This window comes from Rutilus rutilus, assembly GCF_951802725.1.
Source record: "Rutilus rutilus genome assembly, chromosome: 16".
In the NCBI taxonomy this organism is placed as follows: Eukaryota; Metazoa; Chordata; class Actinopteri; order Cypriniformes; family Leuciscidae; genus Rutilus; species Rutilus rutilus.
This window is the reverse complement of record NC_140224.1, coordinates 6,529,065-6,552,265: the sequence shown is the minus strand read 5'-3', so window position 1 is coordinate 6,552,265 and position 23,201 is coordinate 6,529,065. Positions and strand designations below refer to the sequence as shown.

The following is a 23,201-nucleotide window of genomic DNA, read 5'->3' as shown; positions in this document are numbered from 1 at the left end:
CCTACCATAAAATTATAGACCCTTCATTTCTTTGTAAGTGGGCAAACTTACAAAATCAGCAGGGGATCAAATAATTATTTCCCCCACTGTATATATGAAAAAATAAATAAATAATGATTTCAAATTCGTGTTTTCCATCAGCCAAGGAAACAAAGTCTCATCCCAAAACTCCACCATTGAAAAATGTATTATTATTATTATTATTATTATTAATAATAATATTTAAATAATGATTAATAATATCATACAAATGCAAATATTGTAAATAATAATAATAAATATCATTATTAAATAATTTTCTATTATATTTCCACTTAAAAAATCAGTATGACAGCACATAGCTCACATATATGACTGAAATATCAACAACAAAAAATTTAGATAAATATATTAGCGATGCAACAATGAATAATTGTTTTGCACTGCACTACCAAACCCTATTAAATGCAAAAAAAAAAAAAAAAAACTATTTCTGAAATATCCAAATGTACCAATTGGAAAACAGACCAGTCTGCAGAAAGCAGAAGTATGAAGCACACTTACACACACGCTAATTTATCCAAAGGCCAGTATCCTAGTAACTAATGAATGTAACGTAATTCTCTTGAGTGATAGAGGTTGTTTAGACACTTGCTATTGTGAGCACAGTGCATTTCATTAACACAACTTCATAGCACTCTGTGTATTCACCACTCGAGACGCCTGATGCTCTAGTGAGGACAGTGGTGCTGAATACACACGCCACCATGGCAACAAGACCAGTGCGTGTTCATCAGCGCACGTGACCGTGAAGAACAATGGTTCTTACCGTTCGAGATGTTGGTGTCACTGCTGGTGCTCCTTCCTTCAAGCTCACTGCTTGTTTCACTGACCTAAATCACCTTGGAGCGCTGTCTAATGTCAGTGTTTGGACTGAGCAGTTGTCACATCTCTGACAATATGGGCCAGATTTACTAATAGCTTTCGCCAGGGCAAACCCTCTTTGCCATCAAAAAACTACTGCCAGGATAAAGCCTCTGGTGCTCTTCGCATGTCGGTCAAAAATGACACATTTTTTATTTATTTTTTGTCAATGAAATGAATGTAGCCTACTATATTTTAGTTTGATAATGTTTTTTGTTTAATATTTTGTATTTTGGGGGGATTATTTTATACTAAATTATATTTACGCTGTATTTATAATCCATTTATTCACTATGGAAGCTTGTTTCCGCCACAAAATAAAACATTTTAAAAGATAATTGCGACTTTTTATCTCACAACTGCGAGTTTACATCTCGCAATTCTGACTTTATTTCTCAGTATTGCGAGATATAAAGTCAAAATTGCGTGAAATAAAGTCGCAATTGCGTGTTATAAAGTCAGAATTGCGAGATATAAAGTCAGAATTGCGTGTTATAAAGTCAGAATTGCATGTTATAAAGTCAGAATTTTTAACAGACTTTTTTTCTCGCAATTGCGACTTTATATTGCGCAATTCTGACTTTATAACACGCAATTGTGAGTTTATATCTCGCAATTCTGACATCTTTTCTCAGAATTGTGAGATATAAACTCACAATTGTGAGATATAAAGTCCAATTCTAAGGGAAAAAAAGACGGACTTTTTTTTTTTTTTTTTTTACCTCAGAATAGTTTATATCTCACAATTCTGACTTTATAACACGCAATTGCGACTTTATATCGTGCAATTCTGACTTTATATCTCCCAATTGCGACTTTATTTCTCACAATTGCGACTTTATTTCCCAGAATTGCAACTTTATAACACGCAATTCTGACTTTATATCTCGCAATTGCGACTTTATTTCTCAGAATTGCGACTTTATTTCTCACAATTCTGACTTCATATCTCGCAATTGTGAGAAAAAAAGTCACAATTCTGACTTGATATATCGCAATTGTGAGAAGAAAAGTCAGAATTGTGAGATAAAAAGTCGCAATTATTATTATTTATTTATTATTCATTGGCAGAAACAAGCTTCCATAATTCACTTTTTGAGCATAGACCTGAAAATTAAATTTTCAAGTTAAACTGTCATAAATCTTGAATGCTTTAGAACATTAGAGAGTTTGATCTTTTTTCAAAGACGACACTTGGCAGATTATTGCTGAAGTCAAAAAAGTTTTAAAAAGTGAACTTAAAGTAACAGAATTTGATGCGTAATGTCATGAAAAATGCACAAAAATACTATTTTATATGAAATATATATTTTCAAAAATCACATTTTACTCTAAACCTGCAAGAAAATCAAAGCCATAAATCTAAACAAGTTGTTTTCCAAACTTGAGCTTGAAATCTCAAAAAAAATTGCTTTCATTATGATTTTGTTTGGCCGCAGTACCAAAAGTTTCCACTAGATGAAATTTGTCTCCCATTCATTTCCAATGAGAGACAGTCATTTTTGACTGCGAGGAGCACAAGTGTGACTATTTTTTTGCAGGACCATTAACCTTTTCGAATTATGTCCATGCATTTTTTTTTTCTGTTCACATAGCAAGTGCCAAGATTCGTACCATTCCAATGAAGTAAAAAATTAATTAAATAAATAAATAAAAACAACATTTTTCGAAGAGCACGAGCAATAAAAAGTTTCCGATAAAAAGACGTGGACTGCTATTTTTGCAGCTGACCTTGTTGCATATGCATTTGTAGGAGTTTCCCTTTCAGATGCAAAATTTATGGGAGGAGAGTATTTAAATCACGCAATGTGATTTACTAAGTTTGCAGTAGTTAAGTTACTGGTAAATGTGCCATTAATGAACGTCTGCGCACAAGGGTACCTCACGAAACGTTGCCTGTGTTGTTCGTAGATTACCCACACCTGATTATCATCGGCTCTGCTTGTTTGCAGCCCTAAGCTAATTTGCGCTGCTCTTGGATTGAGTTGGTCATAATGGAAATTAGCTGTGTCAGTGTTCTTTAATTTGCCCATTGTCAGTACATCACCAGCGGAACTTTCCACTTCCATCTGTGTTTTTATGGGATTGTGGTCACATGCTAATTTGCCCCGTATATTCAATCTGGCCCTATGTTGCTGTTTGACTCTCATGAACAAAGGAACATTGTGATTCATCATCTACAGCAGACGACTGGAAGCAGGAATCACTGTGTGTTGAGTCACAGATCCAGCTGTGTTGGACCAACAGCAGCATATGCACTGAGCAAACATGAGTTTATCCTGTCAGCTGGGAAATGTTCATTCAGTTGGGCCACTTAAAGCGCCACATTATGCTTTTTCAGATTTTACAAATTGCACATTTCTTTGATGCAGAGATGAGTACGTGTTTTTTTGCAAAACATTGGCAACTGCTTTTTATCACTTAGTTTGAAGCAGCACCACAATTGATTTGTTACATAGGGACTACTGAACAGACTACGTTTTTTCTAAAGTGCAAAGTATTGACAATCATCATTGGGTAATCAAAACTTATTTTTGATTTCATTTTCATCCTTCACGTCCACTTGAACATTTGGGCCAAATCCAGGAAATCCAGTCCATATGGAAGCTTGTTTGCACCACAGAATAAAACATTTTAAAAGATCTCACAATTGCGAGTTATATAAAGTCAGAATTGCATGATATTAAGTTTTATTTTTTCTCACAATTACGACTTTATATTACGCAATTCTGACTTTATAACATGCAATTGCAAGTTTATATCTCACAAGTCTGACACATTTTCTCAGAATTATAAATTATAAATTCATAAATGGAATTATAAATTCCAATTCTAAGGAAAAAAAGACAGAACTCACAATTCTGACTTTATAACACGCAATTGCGACTTTAAATCTTGCAGTTCTGACTTTATATCTCCCAATTGCATGTTATAAAGTCAGAATTGCGAGATATAAACATGCTTTTGAGTTTATATCTCACAATTCTGACTTTATAACTCACAATTGTGACTTTATATCACGTGGTCAAGTGCAAAGACAGCAAGTGTGGGCATTGGGACAGGCCCAATTGTCAGGAAAACTACAACATGAGCAGTTTTGGAACAAGATTAGGGGATTAAACGATGGCAGATTTTTCATTTTCTGATAAACTAATCCTTTACAAACAAAATTGACTGACTACAGCTTCGGGGTAATGTTTGTCTTCTAATGCAGCACTTCTATCTCAACTCGTCCTCATATCTGGGCTTTTAACAGGCATCCTCTTCATTAAACACACATCTATTTACAGCTAGAGCTCATCAATAATATGCAGCTATATAATTTTATGCATATTGAAACCACCCTCTCACATTTGCACAAATTACTTGCATTTAATTATATTGTTCAGTCTACCATATGGTTTTGTGCAGACAAAGGGTGCAGTGGGCACACACTTTATAACACTGTAACACTAATTAATTATGATCAGATATAACACATGAAAAACAATGAGTACATAACTGAAATCAGACATTGTATGTCTAGGTATGGCCACATGAGGGCGCTCTTAGATCGGTTAGTGAGTGTTGACCCCACGCTTTAATGCACATTTTGAGCCAGATATGATTATAACGATAGATAGATAGATAGATAGATAGATAGATAGATAGATAGATAGATAGATAGATAGATAGATAGATAGATAGATAGATAGATAGATAGATAGATAGACAGACAGACAGACATGTTTTACATGCAATTCAACTTGATCTGAGCAGGAAAGCTCCACATGGCAAAACCTCTAATGCATTTGATGATATTGGGTTACTCATTCCTGAAAGCCTGTCCAGCTCAGATAATTATCGCCACAAGGAGGTCATGGACGCGGCCAGACATGCAAATCAAATGAAAGACACAGGCCAATTAATTTCTGCCTTGTATGGATCTTCATCATACACCACATGGTCGAACTCATTACAGATTAGATTAATTCATATCACAGACAAAGGTGTTTTTATAAAGGGAGTGTGTTGTCTTTGTGTGTGTAGTCTTTTCAACACTTTTTGTCATTATGGGGTATAAGTGTAGATTGAGTTGGAAAAAACATTTAAATCACGTTAGCATAATGCAGACTTTCTGAATGCACTGGCCTTGAATGAATCACATTGAATCACAATTTAATGTACAGAGCTCCATATGGTCTGAATACATTATCAGAAGATGTTGAGTTTCACACTTACTTTGCTTTGGTGCCAGCATCATCATAGCCTTTGTTTGAGACGTCATCCAGGCCTCCGATCAAGTGTTTGAAAGAACTGCAAACATGAACAAAATATCAAACGATTACTTTTATACACACACACACTATTGATCAAAAATTGCATTTTACACAAACAATATTTATAATATGCATGGTTAAATCTGTTAAAATCTGATTAGCTGACTTTATGTAACTTCAAGGAGTTGAGCTACACAAGTTTTTATTACTCTGTCTGGAAGTAAAGGTATACTGAATTGAGTCAAAATGGTTTTATGAAATATGTTGAAATATTTATGAAATATTTATGAACAGTTCATTGGGCCTCATTCATAAAACAAGGTCAGTATGTGTTTTTGTTTAAATCATGAAGACAACATTATTTCATAAAACCATTTTGCACTGATTTTCCACTTTTTTCTTTCTTTTCCATATAGCCTAGTGGGGTGATACTATTTTTCAATTAGTACTTTGTTTTTGAGTGTGAACCCTGGTGAAAATTAATATGCTAAGTATACTTGCAGCCAGACTGATTCAGTATACTTCAAGTGTGTTAATGATGAGTTAACTTGAAGTGTGCTATTTTTGTACTTAGTATATTTTAGTTGTAATTAAATTGTAGTAAAGCATAACTTTAAGTGTGTTTAGTGTACTTCTGTGTGTTAAATTGGAACAACATCAAGTATACTTAAACTTTAAGTATGCCTGTGTAGGGACTAATTACATCCTTGATTAGTGATATTAAAATGTACTTTATTTGTGTTACAATTACATTACAAATTCATAACGAGTGTCTTCGAAACATACAAGCAATATACCATAAGTGTATTATTTTGAGTAACAAGTATATGTTATTCCAGTTATTCCATATTATTTTTTTATATATATTTGCAATGCACTATTGAAAAAGGGAATATATTTAAACTACAATAAAGTATACTTTTTTTTCACTGGGGAATCACAGCTGAATTGATTTATGCAACAGTTATGCCCCATTTCAGATTAACTTGCCCCTGAACATGAGTCACAATATTGACACAACTGATTCAAGTCAAGACATGGTCAGGGTTATGTACTTCAAGTCAAGTCAAGTCACCTTTATTTTTTATAGCGCTTTAATACAGATTGTTTCAAAGTGATCAACAGGGAAATAATGATTCAATGGTGCTATCAGAATTCAATTTGGATGCAAAGCAACTCTAAAAAGAAAATAAGAGAGTCATTGTTCAGCTGAAGACAGTGTCGATTCAGTTCTGCTGTAAAGATCATCAATTATTAAATGAGTTAATTTCATTTATATAGCGGCTTTGCAGAAAACAGTGATGTCATCATCCAGCTCAGTTCAGTTCTCATTCAAAAGTGTCAGTACAGTCAGATATTTTTAAAACAATCAAAGATATATGATTTCAAAACACACTGAAATTTCAATATGTAGAAATAATGATGTTTAATTTGAAGCTTTCAAATTAAATTTTCAAAAACATAATTATAAAAACAGGACTTTGCCAAGGCTGTTGAGTCTAATCTCTGCCAAACAGACATGGTAGGGTTTTTTTTTTTTGGGTCCACCAAGGCATACTCAGTAGAAAAACAAAGTACAGCAAACTTGAATCAAACTATATTTTCTTTTTTATAATGTCACTCATGTTTACTTTTAATTGTTTATTCATCATATATACGTCATAGCTTGCAAGGGGTTAAAATGATGTGTCACCCCTTAGCCAGAAGCAAAAAAAAAAGAAGTACTTTTTCCCCCCAGACTTATTAAATCAGAGAAATGTTTCTATACATCTTGCTGCATCATAAGAGATTTAGACATGAGAGGGAGCCACTAAGTGTTCATTACTGCAGCTGAGGGCTTCAAGATGTGACTCATCCACCAGAGAAATCTCACATTATCTCATATTTTGTTAGAACTCTGATGAAACATTGAAACTAAAAGGGGAAACAATATTTTATGGTTCAGAGCTGAAATGTAGGATTAATCGCTAGCTTTAAATCCTAATGGCATCGTTTCGTTTGATGTAACCATGATTTATACAGTCTTTTAAGTCTTGGCAGCAGAGGTCGGGCAGGACACCAGTAACCCGAGCCATAATAATGATTTGATGGACATTTAAAGTGTAAATGACTTTATATCACTGCACTGTTGACCCCATTCCATGATGTAGGCTATTCTTAGCACAGTCCCAAATGAAGCCCCAGAATCAGTTGCAGAAAAGTTTTGCGGGTGTGAATCCATGAATGTCACTCACATATACTTATATGTCAAGCATTAAAATGCTATTTAAAGATCTTTGAGTTCTTTGATTCAGATCTTAAAGGTGAAGTCTATAATTTCTGCTTCAGTCACAGAACCAAACTGCATGCATAACGCTTCAATACAAATATTTAGTGGGTCCATGACAAATAATTCCAAAATCTATTGTAAAACCATATCACAAATCTATTAAGCTGCTTTGGTGACGCTTTACTACTAGGTCTCATTTGTTAACATTAGGTTATGCATTAACTAACATGAACTAAAAATGAGCAATATTGTCAGAGCATGTATTACCCGTCGTTAATGTTAGTTGATAAAAATGTTCATGTTCATGTTAGTTGGAATTGCATTAACTAATGTTAACAGATTCAAATTTTGATCTTAAAAATGTTTTAGTAAATGTTGAGATTAATATTAACAAAGATCAATAAATGATGTAGAATTATTGTTCATTGTTAGTTCATGTTGACTAATGTAGTTAACTAATGTTAACAAAATAAACCTTATTGTAAAGTTACTCTTTCTATGCATTTATTTAATAAGCTTTAAATTAAACAAAATATAAGTATGAATTTTTGATGTTGAAATATCATTTGTTTTTGTGGGTTGTACCATATGACATATAAATAATATTTTATCCAAACTGATTCATTGCCTTTATTATAAAAAAAAGATGATAATAATAATAATAATAGTAAATTATGCCAAAATTAAAACATATTCTAAGATTTTCATCTTTTCATGAGGCCTTTTTCTTGATCTCAGGAAGGTTTTACCATCTTGAACATTTTTTTACTTTATCAAAATGAATTTTAGTTCAGAAATTAAAAAACATGTTCATCATAAAATAGTTGTATATAAGAATGCATTTTATTAATGTATTTAATGTATATTTATTATTTAATGTGTGATTAAGCCTGGAAAATAATAGCATTTTAATGAACATTACCATAAACCCTCTGATTAATGATAAGACTGAGGTAATTCAACTTCCTAAAAAATGATTTGTGCCTTTGATAATTAGAAGTTGAACAGTTATTTTTAGAACACAAAAGGAGTGGCTGTTAACCCTCAAAGACCCAAATATAGAATTTTTTTTTTTTTTACGTTTTAGTACGGTTTTAAGGAAATGTTGTAATATTGCAACGTTGGGCCTGTTGGGTGGCAGAATTTCTGTCTGAACAAACATACACTAATAATCACACAATATTAGTCATATTTTGAAGAAAAAAATATTTATTATAAAAAATATTGTATTTACAAAACCTGATGAACTGAATGAAAACTATGGCATTAATGTGATTTAGCTCTGTTCATAGCATGATAGTCCCAAAGTCAGTTCTTGTCCTCCGAGAAGCAGAGGTGGACATTGAACTTGCTGGAAAGTGTGTTGGTGTAGCCTTTACCACAGTGTCTGCATCGTCCTCTATTTTGTTCACATCTTCTGACACAGACTTTTGGAAATACTCCAGTGGTGTATGAAGGGAGACGGCATCATTAGTGATACCCTGACCTGAAAAATCCGGATTTTATCAGCCAGCGCTACCTGTCACAGAGCATGGTCTGTGTTCTTGAAAGACTTGATTTTGTCGGCATGATGTCCACATAATCATCAGATGGGTGGTCACTGGGCTTTCCTTTTCCAGTTCACAGGCATCTCCACATTCCTCTTCATCAGAATCCGTTTCAAAAACACTGTTCCCATATTGGATGGCACCAATGACATCATACACTTTTTACATAATAGTCTTTCCTGGCTGGTGGCATTCTGAAATTAAAAAATATATATATTTTAGTATTTATTTCACATGAAACAGGTGAGAAGTCAAATGTATCCATGTAATGTGCACAGAAACATTTTGCTGCCCCTTTCACCTAGTGTTGTAAAATTACAACACTGACATTACAAGCTTAAAATCTAATATATTTAAAGCATTCAACAGTGCCTTAATATCTGCATGATCTAGACATATTACTAATCACATAAAACAATGTTTTGCATTTTACTTACCCTGAATGTTGATTTATTCAGTCCAGTAAAACAAGATGATGTGCTTCAGGGCAAGTGAGCAGGTTGTGTGAGTTCATGGCCAAGTGAACAGGCCTATTCACAAAATAGTCCATCCAATAGCATTCCACGGCTGAACATTAGGACCTATTAGTTGTGTTAATGGGTCTTTGCGAGAAGAAAAACATCTGCAGGTTTATTTTAGTAGAGCTAAAATACCAAATCTGTCCAGTTAGTTTGTATATTTCTTTCTGCCAACAGAAACAGCTTCCAGCGAAGCCAAAGTGAAACTCCTCTCTGCTCATAACTCTATGAAATTTTGAATTTCTAAAATTCCTATGGAGAAAATGAATGGTACAAATACCTCTGGATTCCAATCAACAAAAAAAAAAAAACATGAGCATCACTGTTGCGCTCTAATCCTACAGGGAATCATCTGCATGAAACAGTGGTTAAAATCAAAGGTCAGCTAGGACACAATATGAAGAGTCTCTTAATGAGCATTACCATAACGCTCATTAAGAGGACTGAGATAATGTGCAGAGATTGCCTGCAGTGAGAGTAAAATGCGGTTTGCGTGAGGGGTTGCTTATTTTATCTCTTCCTCAGACTGAAGGAAAATCAAAGTCTCTGGAGTATGATGTCTACAGGGATAAGAGGAGGTTTCGTGAGTCCCGCTGTGCAGATAGGCATTGTGTCCCGCATTGTTCTGGCACACGCTGTGCCACTCAAATGAGGACGGAGTTTGTTTCCTGACAGTCTGATGTCTAACGAGAAGATTTCGCTCCCTGAAGTTAACTGGCGTAAACTAGCCCGAACTTGCCGCGGTGAAAGTCGTGAGAGGTCATACGAAATTAGCGGCGGTAATTTAGTGAGCACACAGTGGAAAAGATGAAAGTCTAATCAAATTTCACAGCATCAGCGCACACACACACACACACACAAAACTCACTCTCTGTCGATGACGAGGCAGGTGACAGCTTCAGCGGAGACGACATTAGCCGTCCTGATGTCTTCTCTGCGGGGACACAAACAATTTATGTCAATCATACACAGCCAGAATCTACAATGTATTTTTTTTTATTAATTATTGAACCACATGATATTATTTAGTTTTTCTCAAACGCTTTGGCACATTTTCCAACACAGTCCTCACATTCTCTAAACTGTAAGTTCAATTGTTCATATTTATTTTCTACTTTTTTGTTGATGCTGGCTGCTTACACTGAGCTTTTTAGATACAGATTTCAACAATAGGTAAAAATTTCCTGGGAAAAGTCAATTCTGTTGTACATAAAAAAGGATATTTTTAATTATACAGTACTTTTTTTATAGAAATATGTTACATGTACACTACAAATTAACAGTTGCTTGTTCATTTTTACAAACTTTATTATATATTCCTTAAACATTCTTACATATCTTCCCTATTGGTCCTCCACGACAAGCAACTGTTCAGTTCACATTTAACACATTTCTACAAAAAATAAATGTACTGTATACAAATGTATTTGCTGTAGCTGCTGCTCTTTAGAGCTGTGACGTTCCTCCATGCTCAAGAATGGTAATGATTGTGCCATGGACAAACTCCATTTACTGTGCTTCCAAACTTGACTGGTTGATTGGTAAGATTGTGATTCATATTTCATTACAATAAAACCCACTGTAGCATGTTTGTAACTGCTCAGCATGTGAAAAAATTATTCTGTTTCAGAAAAATTAGCATCCACAGAACACTGACTCTTCCTAATCAGTGGCAAAATGAAACAAAGTTAATCATCAGCCATTGTTATAGCACATTTTTCACCGCATGGCACAGCGCAACCCAAACATTCGTCGCTGTAAGGTTTCTCATAACACAAACGGCACACAGCAGTTTCTGTGGCATCATTCAGCATGGTTGCCCTCTGTGTCACTAGAGTCTTCTTCACTGCAGTCTGACAAACATTCACAGGAAGTGAAGTCTATGCCTAAAGGAAAGATGAAGGCATAGACTGTCCTCTTTGTGGCCCTCTGTACTGAGCTGAACTTCAACACAGCCCTGTGTGTGTGTGTGTGTGTGTGTGTGTGTGTGTGTCTGGTTTTGTTCCCACATGGATAGTAATATCATTTTGACCTTTTGTGGACATATTTTTCGCTCCCCTTGAGGTAAACCGCTTCTAAAACTGCAATTTGTACAGTATAAAAAACATTATCTCTGTGGGAAGTCCCCATAAAACATGGAAACCAGTGTGTGTGTGTGTGTGTGTGTGTGTGTGCATGTACTTAACTATATTTTGGGGACAAATTTGTACCCAGAAGTGACCAAAACCTGACAAAATCTCCAAAAACCTCCCTTAGGGACGTCCTCATTTGTAAATCTGGTATAAAAATAAAGTATGTGTGTGCGTGCTTGCGTGCGTGCGTGTGTGTGTATGTGTGTGACAGCTCCAAACAGCTGCACAATGCTAATTCACAATCACCAAGTGGGAATGCTGATTGCCTTCACACACACAAACAGAAAGTGCCTCTAAACTCATGCCTGTGGCGATATTTCTGCAAAATGATATTACGTTGCCTCTTGCATGTTTCGTGACACTTTCAAAGTGAAACTTCCAGTGAGTGGCAATAAAAGCATGTTCAGATTTATTCGAAACCTGAATGCGGCAGTATTTTATTACATTGGTTGTTGTACATATCACGGCGGTTCAGAAACGAGATGTCTTGTGATTGACGCTAAACGGTTAATGCTCTATCGTGTTTGAAAAACACATTTTCTGAAACTACCATGCCATTTTAGCTTGCTTCTACAAGATTTTGACATCTTTTATTGTGACTCGTGTTTCACGGGATTCATGAATAATCCACATCGCAAGTAAAGTGCTGTAACAGGTGACCTACCAAGCAAGTTTACTATGTTAGAAAAGCCATAAATATGGAGCCGGTTATGTGCAAATCTCAAAATGTATTAGTTTACAAATCATGAACTATGGTACAATTGTTTTGAGGTCATAACATAGTATTGTTCATGGAACCTCATGAAAAAAATGTCTTTATTAAACAATAATTTGCTCTTGTAACTATAATTAAAAAAATAAATGAATGTTGTTGGTGTTTTACTACCACTAGTGTAGATTGTATGTATAGGTTAGGTACGCTTTTGGAGTTCTGCAAAAAATTTGATAGAGGCATTTTTTTTTTTTTTTTTTTTTTTTAACCATAGGTTGCTTCAAATTATTTTAAATCAAATTAGTCTGTGAAAACATTCCCAGTAGTGCAATATTATATTTATTAACTCATATTTTATATTTGTATGACTTATGACTGATTATATAGACATTAATGTTGAACACTAAAGCAAGCTATTATTGGTCATGCTTTTTGAACAAATTTGAACTAACCCCTAACTATAGGTAATACATGTTATGGTGCAACTCACCCTGTTTGTACTAAGGACACAAATCATGCGGCTTGTTAAACTCCATAGCAACTGCAACACATGAAAAACCACTCAGAGCACCTGCGACTCCATAACAATTCCCTGACAACCACCCACAACCCCTTGCATTGTAGCAGAGTTTTAAACAGGGAAGCACCACTCAAACAAACTGCAAAAATATAGTTGCACCTTTACAATTACATTGATTGTTCTTCAAATAACTGATTTGTTCAGCAACATTAAAAGGACATCGACAAACCCAGCTGCAGACAGCAGACCACTTATGTACAATTATCATAAATAGCCTATAAATTGCCTGCCACATACACACAGTCATGGCGTGTGACAAAAGTACACACATTTAAAATTATAATTAACATTTGTATGATGGATTTTCATATTTTAAGTCTAAGGGCCAGATTTACTAACCGCTTGCGCAAAAAAAAAAAAAAAAAAAAAACAGGGTTATGCATATTGCATATGCATTTATAAGAGTTTCCCTTTCAGATGCAAAATTTATGGGAGGAGAGTATTTAGATGAAACATGCAAGGTGATTTACTAGTGTTTGCACTAGTCAGTTTACTGGTATTTGAGGCATGTTTTAACACCCCAAAAAAGCATGTCTTAAACTGGACGCTAATTTGCACTGCTCTTGGTAGATTGCGTTGGTCATTATGGAAATGATCTGGCTGCGTCTGTGTTCTTTAAGTTTCAAGTCGTCAGTAGATCACACACAGAACTTTACACTCTCATCTGCGCTTTTTTGGTTTTGCGCTCTCATGCTAATTTGCCGTTTAGTAAATCTGGCCATAACACTTTTGGGGCCCTATCTTACAGCCGGTGCAATGCAGCGCCAAGCGCAACGCAAGTGTTTTTTGCTAGTTTCAGTCCGACGCAGTTATCATTTTCACGTCCTGCGCCACGGTGTTTAAATAGCAAATGCATTTGCGCACATTTGCGCCCATTTGCGCGCCCATGGGCGTGCTGGTCTGAAAACGAGGTGTGTTCTAGCGCATTGTTGGCGCGTTGCTATTTTGAGGCAACAGAAATAGACTGTTGATTTTTTTTTTTTTTTAAAGAGCGCGTTAGTAATGTGCGCCTTATAGGCGGGTCCACAACGCGCGTACACGGTCTGCTTATTAAACACACAGGGAAGCACAGCAGCACACAAACATGCCACATTTTTTAAATAAAAGGATTACAATGTAAAATATTATTATTCTGTACATTAAGATAAGATAAGATAAGATTTTACACTTTTACCTCGCGCACGAGCAGTTCCGTTTGCGCTCCGGAGACGCGTTTGGTCTTTCCACTATCAAATTCCGTCATGTAAATAGCGTATCTGCCATGGCGCAGCGCAACTGGCATTTAAAGGAAATGGGAGATGAGACTCTGATTGGTTTAACACACGTAAATCCTAAAACACACCCATTACTCATTATGAGAATAGGGACAACCCTTTTAGACCACGCGCCTGGCACGCTGACCATTTTTCCCGTCGTTAAACTAGCAAAAGTGGATTCGGACACGCCCTAAGTGAACTTGCGACGTGCGCTTTTGACCATGCGCTTAGATAGTTAAAATAGGGCCCTTAGTATGGTACAAGGCTTTTATGCATTTGAAAAGTAGCATAAATAAATGATAAAGTTAAAATGTTTCCGGTTTTAATGTGACATTTAAATAACACAAGGACAAAAAAATATATATATATATATCTCAATTCCTGTGACATGCCACCCTCATCCTCAACTTTGACATATGGGTCTCCAATTAGCACTATGCAGTTGTGAATATTTCACTTTCCAATGGACAAGTCTATGTTTAGGGTGTCATTAGTGTCTGCATGTGCTAGAAATCAACTGCCTCAAACTGGCTCTCATTAGATATGATGTTTCCCAGTACAACTGCAAAAAAGATGAAAACTCCCATTGAGACAGAACATATCAGAGGTGCCGCAGCTCTTGCGAATAACGTCCAATTATATCACCTGATGTGATTATTACAACAGTCCTATGCTATTCACATCTCAGCTACACTTCTCACGTCAATCGCACATGAGGATTAAACTGCCACAAAGAAAGTCCAGCACAGGGGAACATCCTTCAATTACACTGTCACACTTCAGAGGCAGAGGGATGTCTTTGAATACTGTGACAGCATTAGGTGAGGATCGAGTCAAAGACAGACAGAGGGAGGTTAAGACCAGCCAGTGCAAACGTATTTCAGCTGTCAGTCAAAGTCTGGATGTAGTGAGCGCACATCACAGCAAGTATGGAGTGAGGTTTATGAGGGAAAGGTCAAAGCCGTCAATCAAGCTGGGAGAATATAGCAGGACAAAGATGAGGTGACATCTAGGGTTCTCCAAGAAACTGAAACCAAGTTTAACGTGCTGGTTGTGAAACATGAGAGGTCTTCAATGTAACATTGTAATAATAGAGTTAGCTCACCCAAGAATTTATGGTAGCCCTTTTTTACTGTATGCTTTCAAGTATGGAAAAGAGTGGTGTGAATATTCTTCGTGTTACAAATCAAAAAGAAAGTCATACAGGTTTGGTGAGTAAATAATGATAGAAATTAAATTTTTGGGTGAACTAAAGCATAATGTGGAAATCAACAGTATAGCTGAGGTTTAGCTAACAATGCAATGTAAGACTGAAAATACTGGTTGAGGCCCTGGTCTGAGACAAAGGGCTAATTACCATTTGACCTCGCCCATACGACCTCACTTCCGCAAACTACTAAGAACTCACACAAGAATATGGTTTAATGTGAATGTTTATCATTGACTGTTATGTTTTTGGTGTCATTTGAAATGTCTCAAAGTGAGTGGTACAGATATCTCATATCCAGATAGATAAAATAAAAAGTAATAAGGTTTAAAGAGTTTATGGATAACTGACTTACAAAGGAAGGTGGTCTCTCAAGCAAATGGTCACCCACCCCCATGAAGGTGCGACCACTGCATGCAAATTTCTTTTGTTAGTACATGTTTCTTTGTGAAATGTTTGTGTATATAAGGAGATGCAGCAGAGAGTTCGGGGCCTTTTCTGTACTTCGGATCGGTCCGTGAGGCTGAGAGATAGATCTCTCAGCCTCACGTATTTCTTAAAGTTGGGTTTGCATCTTCTCTCTATTCCAGAGCATTTGATGTTTTGTATCGATTATCTTTGAATTGATTATGAAATTGGCATGATACATTTACCAGACATAATAAATTGTTACATGTGATTATTCTAACTGATTTTGACATTGTTCATTTAATGGTTAAAAGGAATAGTCAAACATTCGCTCACTTTTAGTGAGGCACAGATATTATTAAAACCTTTCATTTATGGAGTCAGATGAATTAACGAGTAAATACATATGATTAATGTATTACAAATTTAATCAACCAATACTTTGCATGAGTGAGGACAGAGCACGTGATTCCTTCCCCGTATATTGGCGAACCGGCAATTGGGCCAATATAGCGGGCCTTACAGCAACGACAATTTAATTTTCGAGGAGATTTATACTTTCATATAAGACTTTTCACATGCATTCTTACTGTACTAAAATAACTTTTAATAAAGTCACTTTATATTGTATAAATGAAAATTAATCACTTATACAAGTAGCTAGACACAGGCTTTGAACAAGAAAACTAATCACAAATGATAGATTGATTTTTATGACAATTCAGATGAACCCTCATCCCCAATTTCCATTAACATTGCACAAGACAATAAATGATTTAAAATGTCAAGTATTTATACATCATGGTTGTGTTTGTTGTTGTATTTTAAATACATGAAACACAATTTTCAATACATTTAAAGTATGATAATCGGTAACACTTTACAATAAGGTCTCATTTGTTAAAATTAGTTAATAGTAATTTAATTAATTAATGTTAATCTGTTTAGTAAGTAAAGTTAATAAATGTTCATGTTTGTGTTAGTTGACAGTGCATTAACTGATGTTAACAGATACAACTTTTGATCTTAATAATTAGTAAATATTGAGATTAACATTAATAAATGCTATAGAAATATTGTTCATTGTAAGTTCATGTTAACTAGTTAACAAATGTTAACAAATGAAACCTTATTGTAAAGTGCTACCAATAATCAAATGAGAATAACTTTTGAGAATAACGGGGAAAAAATTCAAAAGAATTGGGATGAGTAAATGTGTTGAATTGCCATAAAAACAATGTCACATAAAAAAAAAAAAAAATATATATATAATAATAATAATAATAAAAAAACCTTAATGGTCTTAAAATAGGCCTAATTTTAATTGATGATTGTGTTTTCATTAGATTCACCCCTACAGTGCTCCTTGGTCTCAATGTGTTTGTATACTTTCCTTCCAGCGTATCAACAGAATCAACATCTCCTTAACTGGCAGCAGATTAATTATTTTGCCTCAACAAGGTGTTTTGCTTAAGCGGGACATGAAAGTTTACTTAGCATACAAGCTGTTGCACATCAAAGCAGTGAGCAGCCTTTAATCCACAAGACCACAGCTATTGTTATGGCTGTTACTTAGTCAAATCCCAGGCAGCTTCCATATCACACAAACACCACTCATAACGGCGTAAAAAAAAATATTGTTTAAGATGAAAGACTGACTTGATCCACTTCAATATAGAGTGCTGATTGATTTGCTAAACATACTACCACTTAAAAAAAGAAACTAAACAAACAACAACCAAAACAAAAACGCAAGACTCTGTGCTAATTAAAGCTGAGTGAGAGGTGAGATCAAAGCCATGAAGATCAAGAACACAAGAGTAAAAAACCTCATCAGGCAAAAACTAATAAACTCCTCATCAGCTTGGTCGTCCTTGGGCACAGATCAAAGCAAGAGCCACCTAACTAGGTGTCTTTGTGAATAAAAGAAAAGTGACAATTAAACAATAGATCACACAATGTCTAACTATAAACATCAGTGTATAAATAGCTCTCATTTGTAACAAACAACAATCTCAATAAACTTGGCATCCCATGAAATGAAATAATTACTAAAATATTCACAATTTGTGCCGCAAAAACAAACGTCTGTGCTGGTTTGGTGTTTGAGATACTGAACATATTTTTTGGGGGATGTATGACATCACTCTCCACCCCATGTCACTCAAATCGCTCCAAATAGGCACCGTTCATTTGTGTTCGGTTTGCAGTTAAACACTATTTTTCCGCTATTTTTATTGTCTTTCCTATAACAGGAATGTTTTTGGGAGCTGTGATGTCACTCTCCACGAAACTGTGTTGTTTAGTGTGCTCGATTTTTGCTGGTTTGTGCAGTTCAAATGAGTGTAGTATTTATTCCCCCTTCTTAGAAATAACAAATAGGCTAATTCGGACAGTGTAATGCCATTTTTTGCTGTAAATTACTGGCTGCAAATAGAATGAAACCATTGAAATTCAAGAGGCAATTAGAAACCAAAAACTCAAACTTAAACGTAAACTACAGATGATTTTATTAGCTCTCTATCTTCACTTTTGATCTAACAAGGTAGCTCAGGTTTCATTTCACTCTTGTGTATCACAGGTTGGCATAGTGTACTAAACTAGAGGCAGTGGCTTCTTGAATTTTGTCGTTCAAAATGTATGAAAGTATGTCCTTCTTGATCAAAGCTTTCATCATGAGATCTTGTCCAATGAGTCCTGTGGCCACACCATATCCTACTACTTTCTCATTCAAGTTAACTCTATCAAATATACAATTTTCCCAGTATGGACCTTATTTTGTGTGCAATCTGCAGGCTCTTTATTCCAGTCCATTAACAGCTTGCCCCTTTTTCAGGGTCAATGACAAGTTCAATACCGCAACACAACTGTGCAAAACCAGCCAAGTGCACTAATGCAAGCATGTCAAATAGAAAAAAAGAGAAAAAAAAACAAACTAGAAAATAGAATCCCTTTAATATGTTAACCACTATTCGGTATGGTAATTGCCCAACAACAATTAAATAGACTGTTGTTCGTCACAACCACCACAATTAATGCACTAACACTTCCTCTGACCTCCACTAGGGGTCCTCACTGCATATGTTCTGTCTCCATCCATTGCAACAGCTGTTCAAAAAGTTTAAAAAACAAAACCATCATGTGAAAATAAATGTGTAAATTACATCTGAAAAGCATCTCTTTGCTTAGCAGGAATAACATTCACTTGAAATAATGGAAGCCGAGTGAAGTTGCCTGAGGTTGGCCTCTACTGAATCAGCAGCGGTGGGAATAACGCAGGAAATATGGAAATAGATCAGAGGATGATGTTCATAACCGACCGACCCTGTGAGAAATATGATATGGGGAGGATATATGCATCTGACTGTTCTGACACAACCGGTCTCATCTTCTCCAAATTAGCTCTACTCACTAAGTGCTTTGAGCTCCCAGTCCCTTAGACGGTACGCTTGCAAATAAAGCCTCAGATATGACAGGCATTTTCATACAAGCCCATTTCAAATCAGGTTAAAAACCATTTGAAATGCCAAGAGAGTAAAGCTCACTTTACTTCCATAATGTGAAATATTTTTGAGCAAAACAGGAGAAAAAAAAAAATGAGGAAGACTTCGCGAATAAGAGGGATTGCTGAAAAATCCCTCTTACTAAAATAAAATTGTTTCAGAGGTGGAGCAAGTTATTGCATTTTGATTAAACATAAAGATTCGTTTTTAATTTGGTAAAATCAGGAATCGGAAATGTGCATAAAAGGAAGCAAATAAGGTCAACTTTAATTTTATGTTGACTTTAAATGCTTTCTACTTCCGTTCAAAAAGTATTCCAGAAGCAAGCTGAACAACTCAAAACAGATGCTTTGTTTGGATGTGCATTTGATTGTTCTCAGTTAACAGCCCATTAGGCATGTGCCAGCAGCAAACGATCCATCGAGCACATAATTGATGTCAGCGCTTGCTTTCGTAAACATGGACAGTGGCCAGCTGTGATTGATGCGCTGTATAAGTAGTGTGCGAGGAAGTTTTTACCCTTGAAGGGCTTTTTCTCCAAACCAGTCTCCTTTCCCTAATGCCCGAAGATAGACAGGGGTTCCATTGGGTGGATCTTCTCGAGTTACGTTCACCTGCAATTACAGATTATTGATCATTAAAGGAGTAGTTCACTTTAAAATGAAAATGACCCTGTGATTTACTCACCCTCAAGCCATCCTAGGTGTACATGACATTCTTCTTTCAGACGAATACAATCAGAGTTATATTAATAAATGTCCTGGCTCTTCCAAGCTTGATAATGGCAGTGGATTGCAACCAACAGACTGAAGCTCAAAAAACTGCATCCATCCATCCATCATAAACGAACTCTAAACGGCTCCGGTGGGTTAATAAAGGCCTTCTGAAGCAAAGCGATGAGTATGTGTAAACTAATGCGCAACTTATGATGTTGGAAGTAGCGTAGTGTGTCATGGCGTAGCGTAAATATCAGCAATACGTCGCATTACTTGCATAAGTTGCACTTCACACTTAAAGAGCAACTTGCAGGTTAGAAGACCCAACAAGTCAATGTATAGAAAAATAATGTAGGAACTAGATTTTCTTAAAAAAAAAATTATAAATACGCTACAGTGGCTTCTGGAGTCGTTTTTGTGAGAAAATTTTACTTCCGCATCTGAAAATGGGCGTGACGGGCGAGAGTCGTGACGTGGCACGAGGGAGAGCTGTCGGTTCAAACAACAGGGAAATATGGATTGCAATGACATTTCGGACGCTGAGGAAATTGTTGACGGACCACAGCCATACAATTATGAGCCTGCTAGGCTGCCAAGAGAGCAGGGACAGGCCAGGATCAATGTTAGACAGAACATATTGGAACTTACAATAACAGAAACTAAGCTTTGATCAGGCGTTTGTTATGCTCATTAATATCCGCCCAGACTAACGTTACGTGATATAACTTAGCGGTTTCTCATCGAGAGACAGAGAGATATTTATTCCTGCTAACATTTTTTGTTCCATAGGTGCTTGTGTGGGAAATGCGAGGCAATGTTTACAGCTGAGGAAAGTCAGTGTTGCAGGGAGGTGGATGCATACTGGGCCTTAGTGGAAAATGCCAAACTTCCATGGTTGCAGTTAGTGTTACTACAGTAAAGCCATGGTGAATGTTGCTGATCTGTGGACACTGGATAGTTCGTTCATTCATTGCACAATGTTTATTCCTGGTTTCCACGTCAGCGCTGTTTGATCCGTTAATAACGGAGAAATGTGAATATTTCTCACTAGATCTCGCAGCGATGTTATTACTTCTGTGGCGAATTCAAATGCTTTATTTACTGGATCTCGCAGTTACAGTGTTGCTTGATCAGGCTCGCGCTGCACTAGTCCAAACTGATAAACGGTCCACACAAACACAATAACGAGTAGCTCAGTTTCGTTCCGCTTACATTGCGTTTGCCAGTTTACATTTACATTTACATTTATTCATTTAGCTGACGCTTTTATCCAAAGCGACTTACAATTGCTATATATGTCAGAGGTCGCACGCCTCTGGAGCAACTAGGGGTTAAGTGTCTTGCTCAGGGACACATTGGTGTCTCACAGTGGATTCGAACCCGGGTCTCTCACACCAAAGGCAGGTGTCTTATCCATTGCGCCACCACCACCAGTTGATGTTGTGCTCGCGCCTACATCCGGCGGGAGAACCCGAAGATGCGTGCACTGAAAGAGCTCAGGTTACAAATTACAATGGATGTAAATGAAGAAACCGAGTTCTCCGACGAGCATGCCTATGACCGAGTGTGCGGTGACAGACGCGGCAGTGAAGTCTGCTCTCTTCACCTGAACAAAACGCACCCAAGAACGAAAAGCCTTGTTTTTCCTAGAAGGAAAATGATGGACACGATGTCCTGACAGGCTGGATTTTGTGCAACCAGCACAAACACAATAATTTACCATTATGGCTTCTCTAAAACTCGATCTAAAACTTTCTCTGTCGCTCACTACTGCTCTAACTACTACACCCACAATGAGAGCGCTGGCTGAACGCGAGCTCATATTTACCTCGGCATACGTCATATGACGCGTTGCTATAGGGGGAAAGGCGTATTCCAGAGCCTAGCACATTTTCATCAAAATCTCTACAACCAATTAGATTTCATTAGTAATTTCTACATATATGTTTTTAAAAAACCTCTTCAGACAAAATCAAGTATTAATTCAGTTATAAATTTAACCTGCAAGTTGCTCTTTAAGTCAGATCCATATGATCATATGTTTAGCCGGAAGCTAGTTATTTTACTTTATAAAGTTTTAAATATGAATATTTTTAGCATTAATATTACTCCGATTGTATTCGTCTGAAAGAAGAAAGTCCTAGGATGGCTTGATGGTGAATAAATCATGGGCTAACTACTCGTTTAAAAGACTGAAGAATCCTCCGATTTGTTCCTAAATGTCAATTATTTTTCATTCACATGTGTCATAAGTCAGCATTTATCAAACTAATGATAGCAACAATAGAGAGAGTGTATTTGGATGAATGCCTCTTATAGATGTATTCATATTTAACGAACAGTTCATACAAAAATAACATTTTGAAAGAGCAAGCACAGCACATTCTGTACAATAATTCATAGTGACCAGATTTGACAAGCTTCAAAGAGACAATAAAACTCCATACAGTATCATAAAATAGTCTATATGAGTTATATTCCAAGACCTCTTAAGTCAGTAAATACCTCTGTGTAGGGAACAGACTGAACTTTATGAAGCTATTATTCACTGAACATCTTCCCTTTCACTGTAGCTCTCAAATCCCAAATCCTAAATCCCAAAACATTTTCTACCTAGTGGTAGTAAAACCAAAAAGTTTTATTCATTTTCACACAAATAATTAGGCAGATGATGGATTAATAAAGACTTATTTTTGTGCATTTGCAATGTTTGTAGTCCATGTTAGAAATAATGTATTAATTGGAGGGGAAGAGTGTCAAGTAAATACAGACTTAAATTTCACTCAGTTCTTTACACAAGCTAATTTCTGAAGACTTAGCATACAACTCATATGGACCACTTTTATGATACTGTTTCTGTCATTTTTGGAGCTTAGACATGGTCATTATTGTGGAATGGAAAACAGCGGCATGAAGATCCTTCAAAACTTTTGAAAATCCTTCCAATCATTCCTTCCTTTTGACTTGAAGGTGAAAAAGGTTTGGAACGACGTGAGGGTGAGAGTAAATGATGACAGGATTTTCATTTTGGGGTGAGTTCATGCAGGCAACCTCTTTGGTATTCTATCTCTGTGACAGAAAATATCTTACCTTTCCTTTGCTAATGATAAAGAACGTGTCCCCTCTGGCACCTTGTCTAATAATGTACTCTCCATCACTGTAGTGAGTCTGAGAAACAAGATAAAGAGAGA

General features: G+C 36.0%; 1 protein-coding gene across 2 annotated transcripts in view; it reads right to left on the bottom strand.

Annotated features, from left to right (window-relative positions):
• prkg1 (protein kinase cGMP-dependent 1) overlaps positions 1-23,201 on the bottom strand; it is a gene marked incomplete at its 5' end in the record, with an annotated part of 174,781 nt that overhangs the window by 17,551 nt on the left and 134,029 nt on the right. For both annotated transcript variants that reach the window (XM_084433534.1, XM_084433532.1), the window contains 4 exons: positions 5,125-5,199; positions 10,365-10,430; positions 19,814-19,908; positions 23,101-23,178. In XM_084433534.1, coding sequence (XP_084289660.1) covers positions 5,125-5,199; positions 10,365-10,430; positions 19,814-19,908; positions 23,101-23,178 — 314 coding nt within the window. The remainder of the gene's footprint in view (positions 1-5,124; positions 5,200-10,364; positions 10,431-19,813; positions 19,909-23,100; positions 23,179-23,201) is intronic.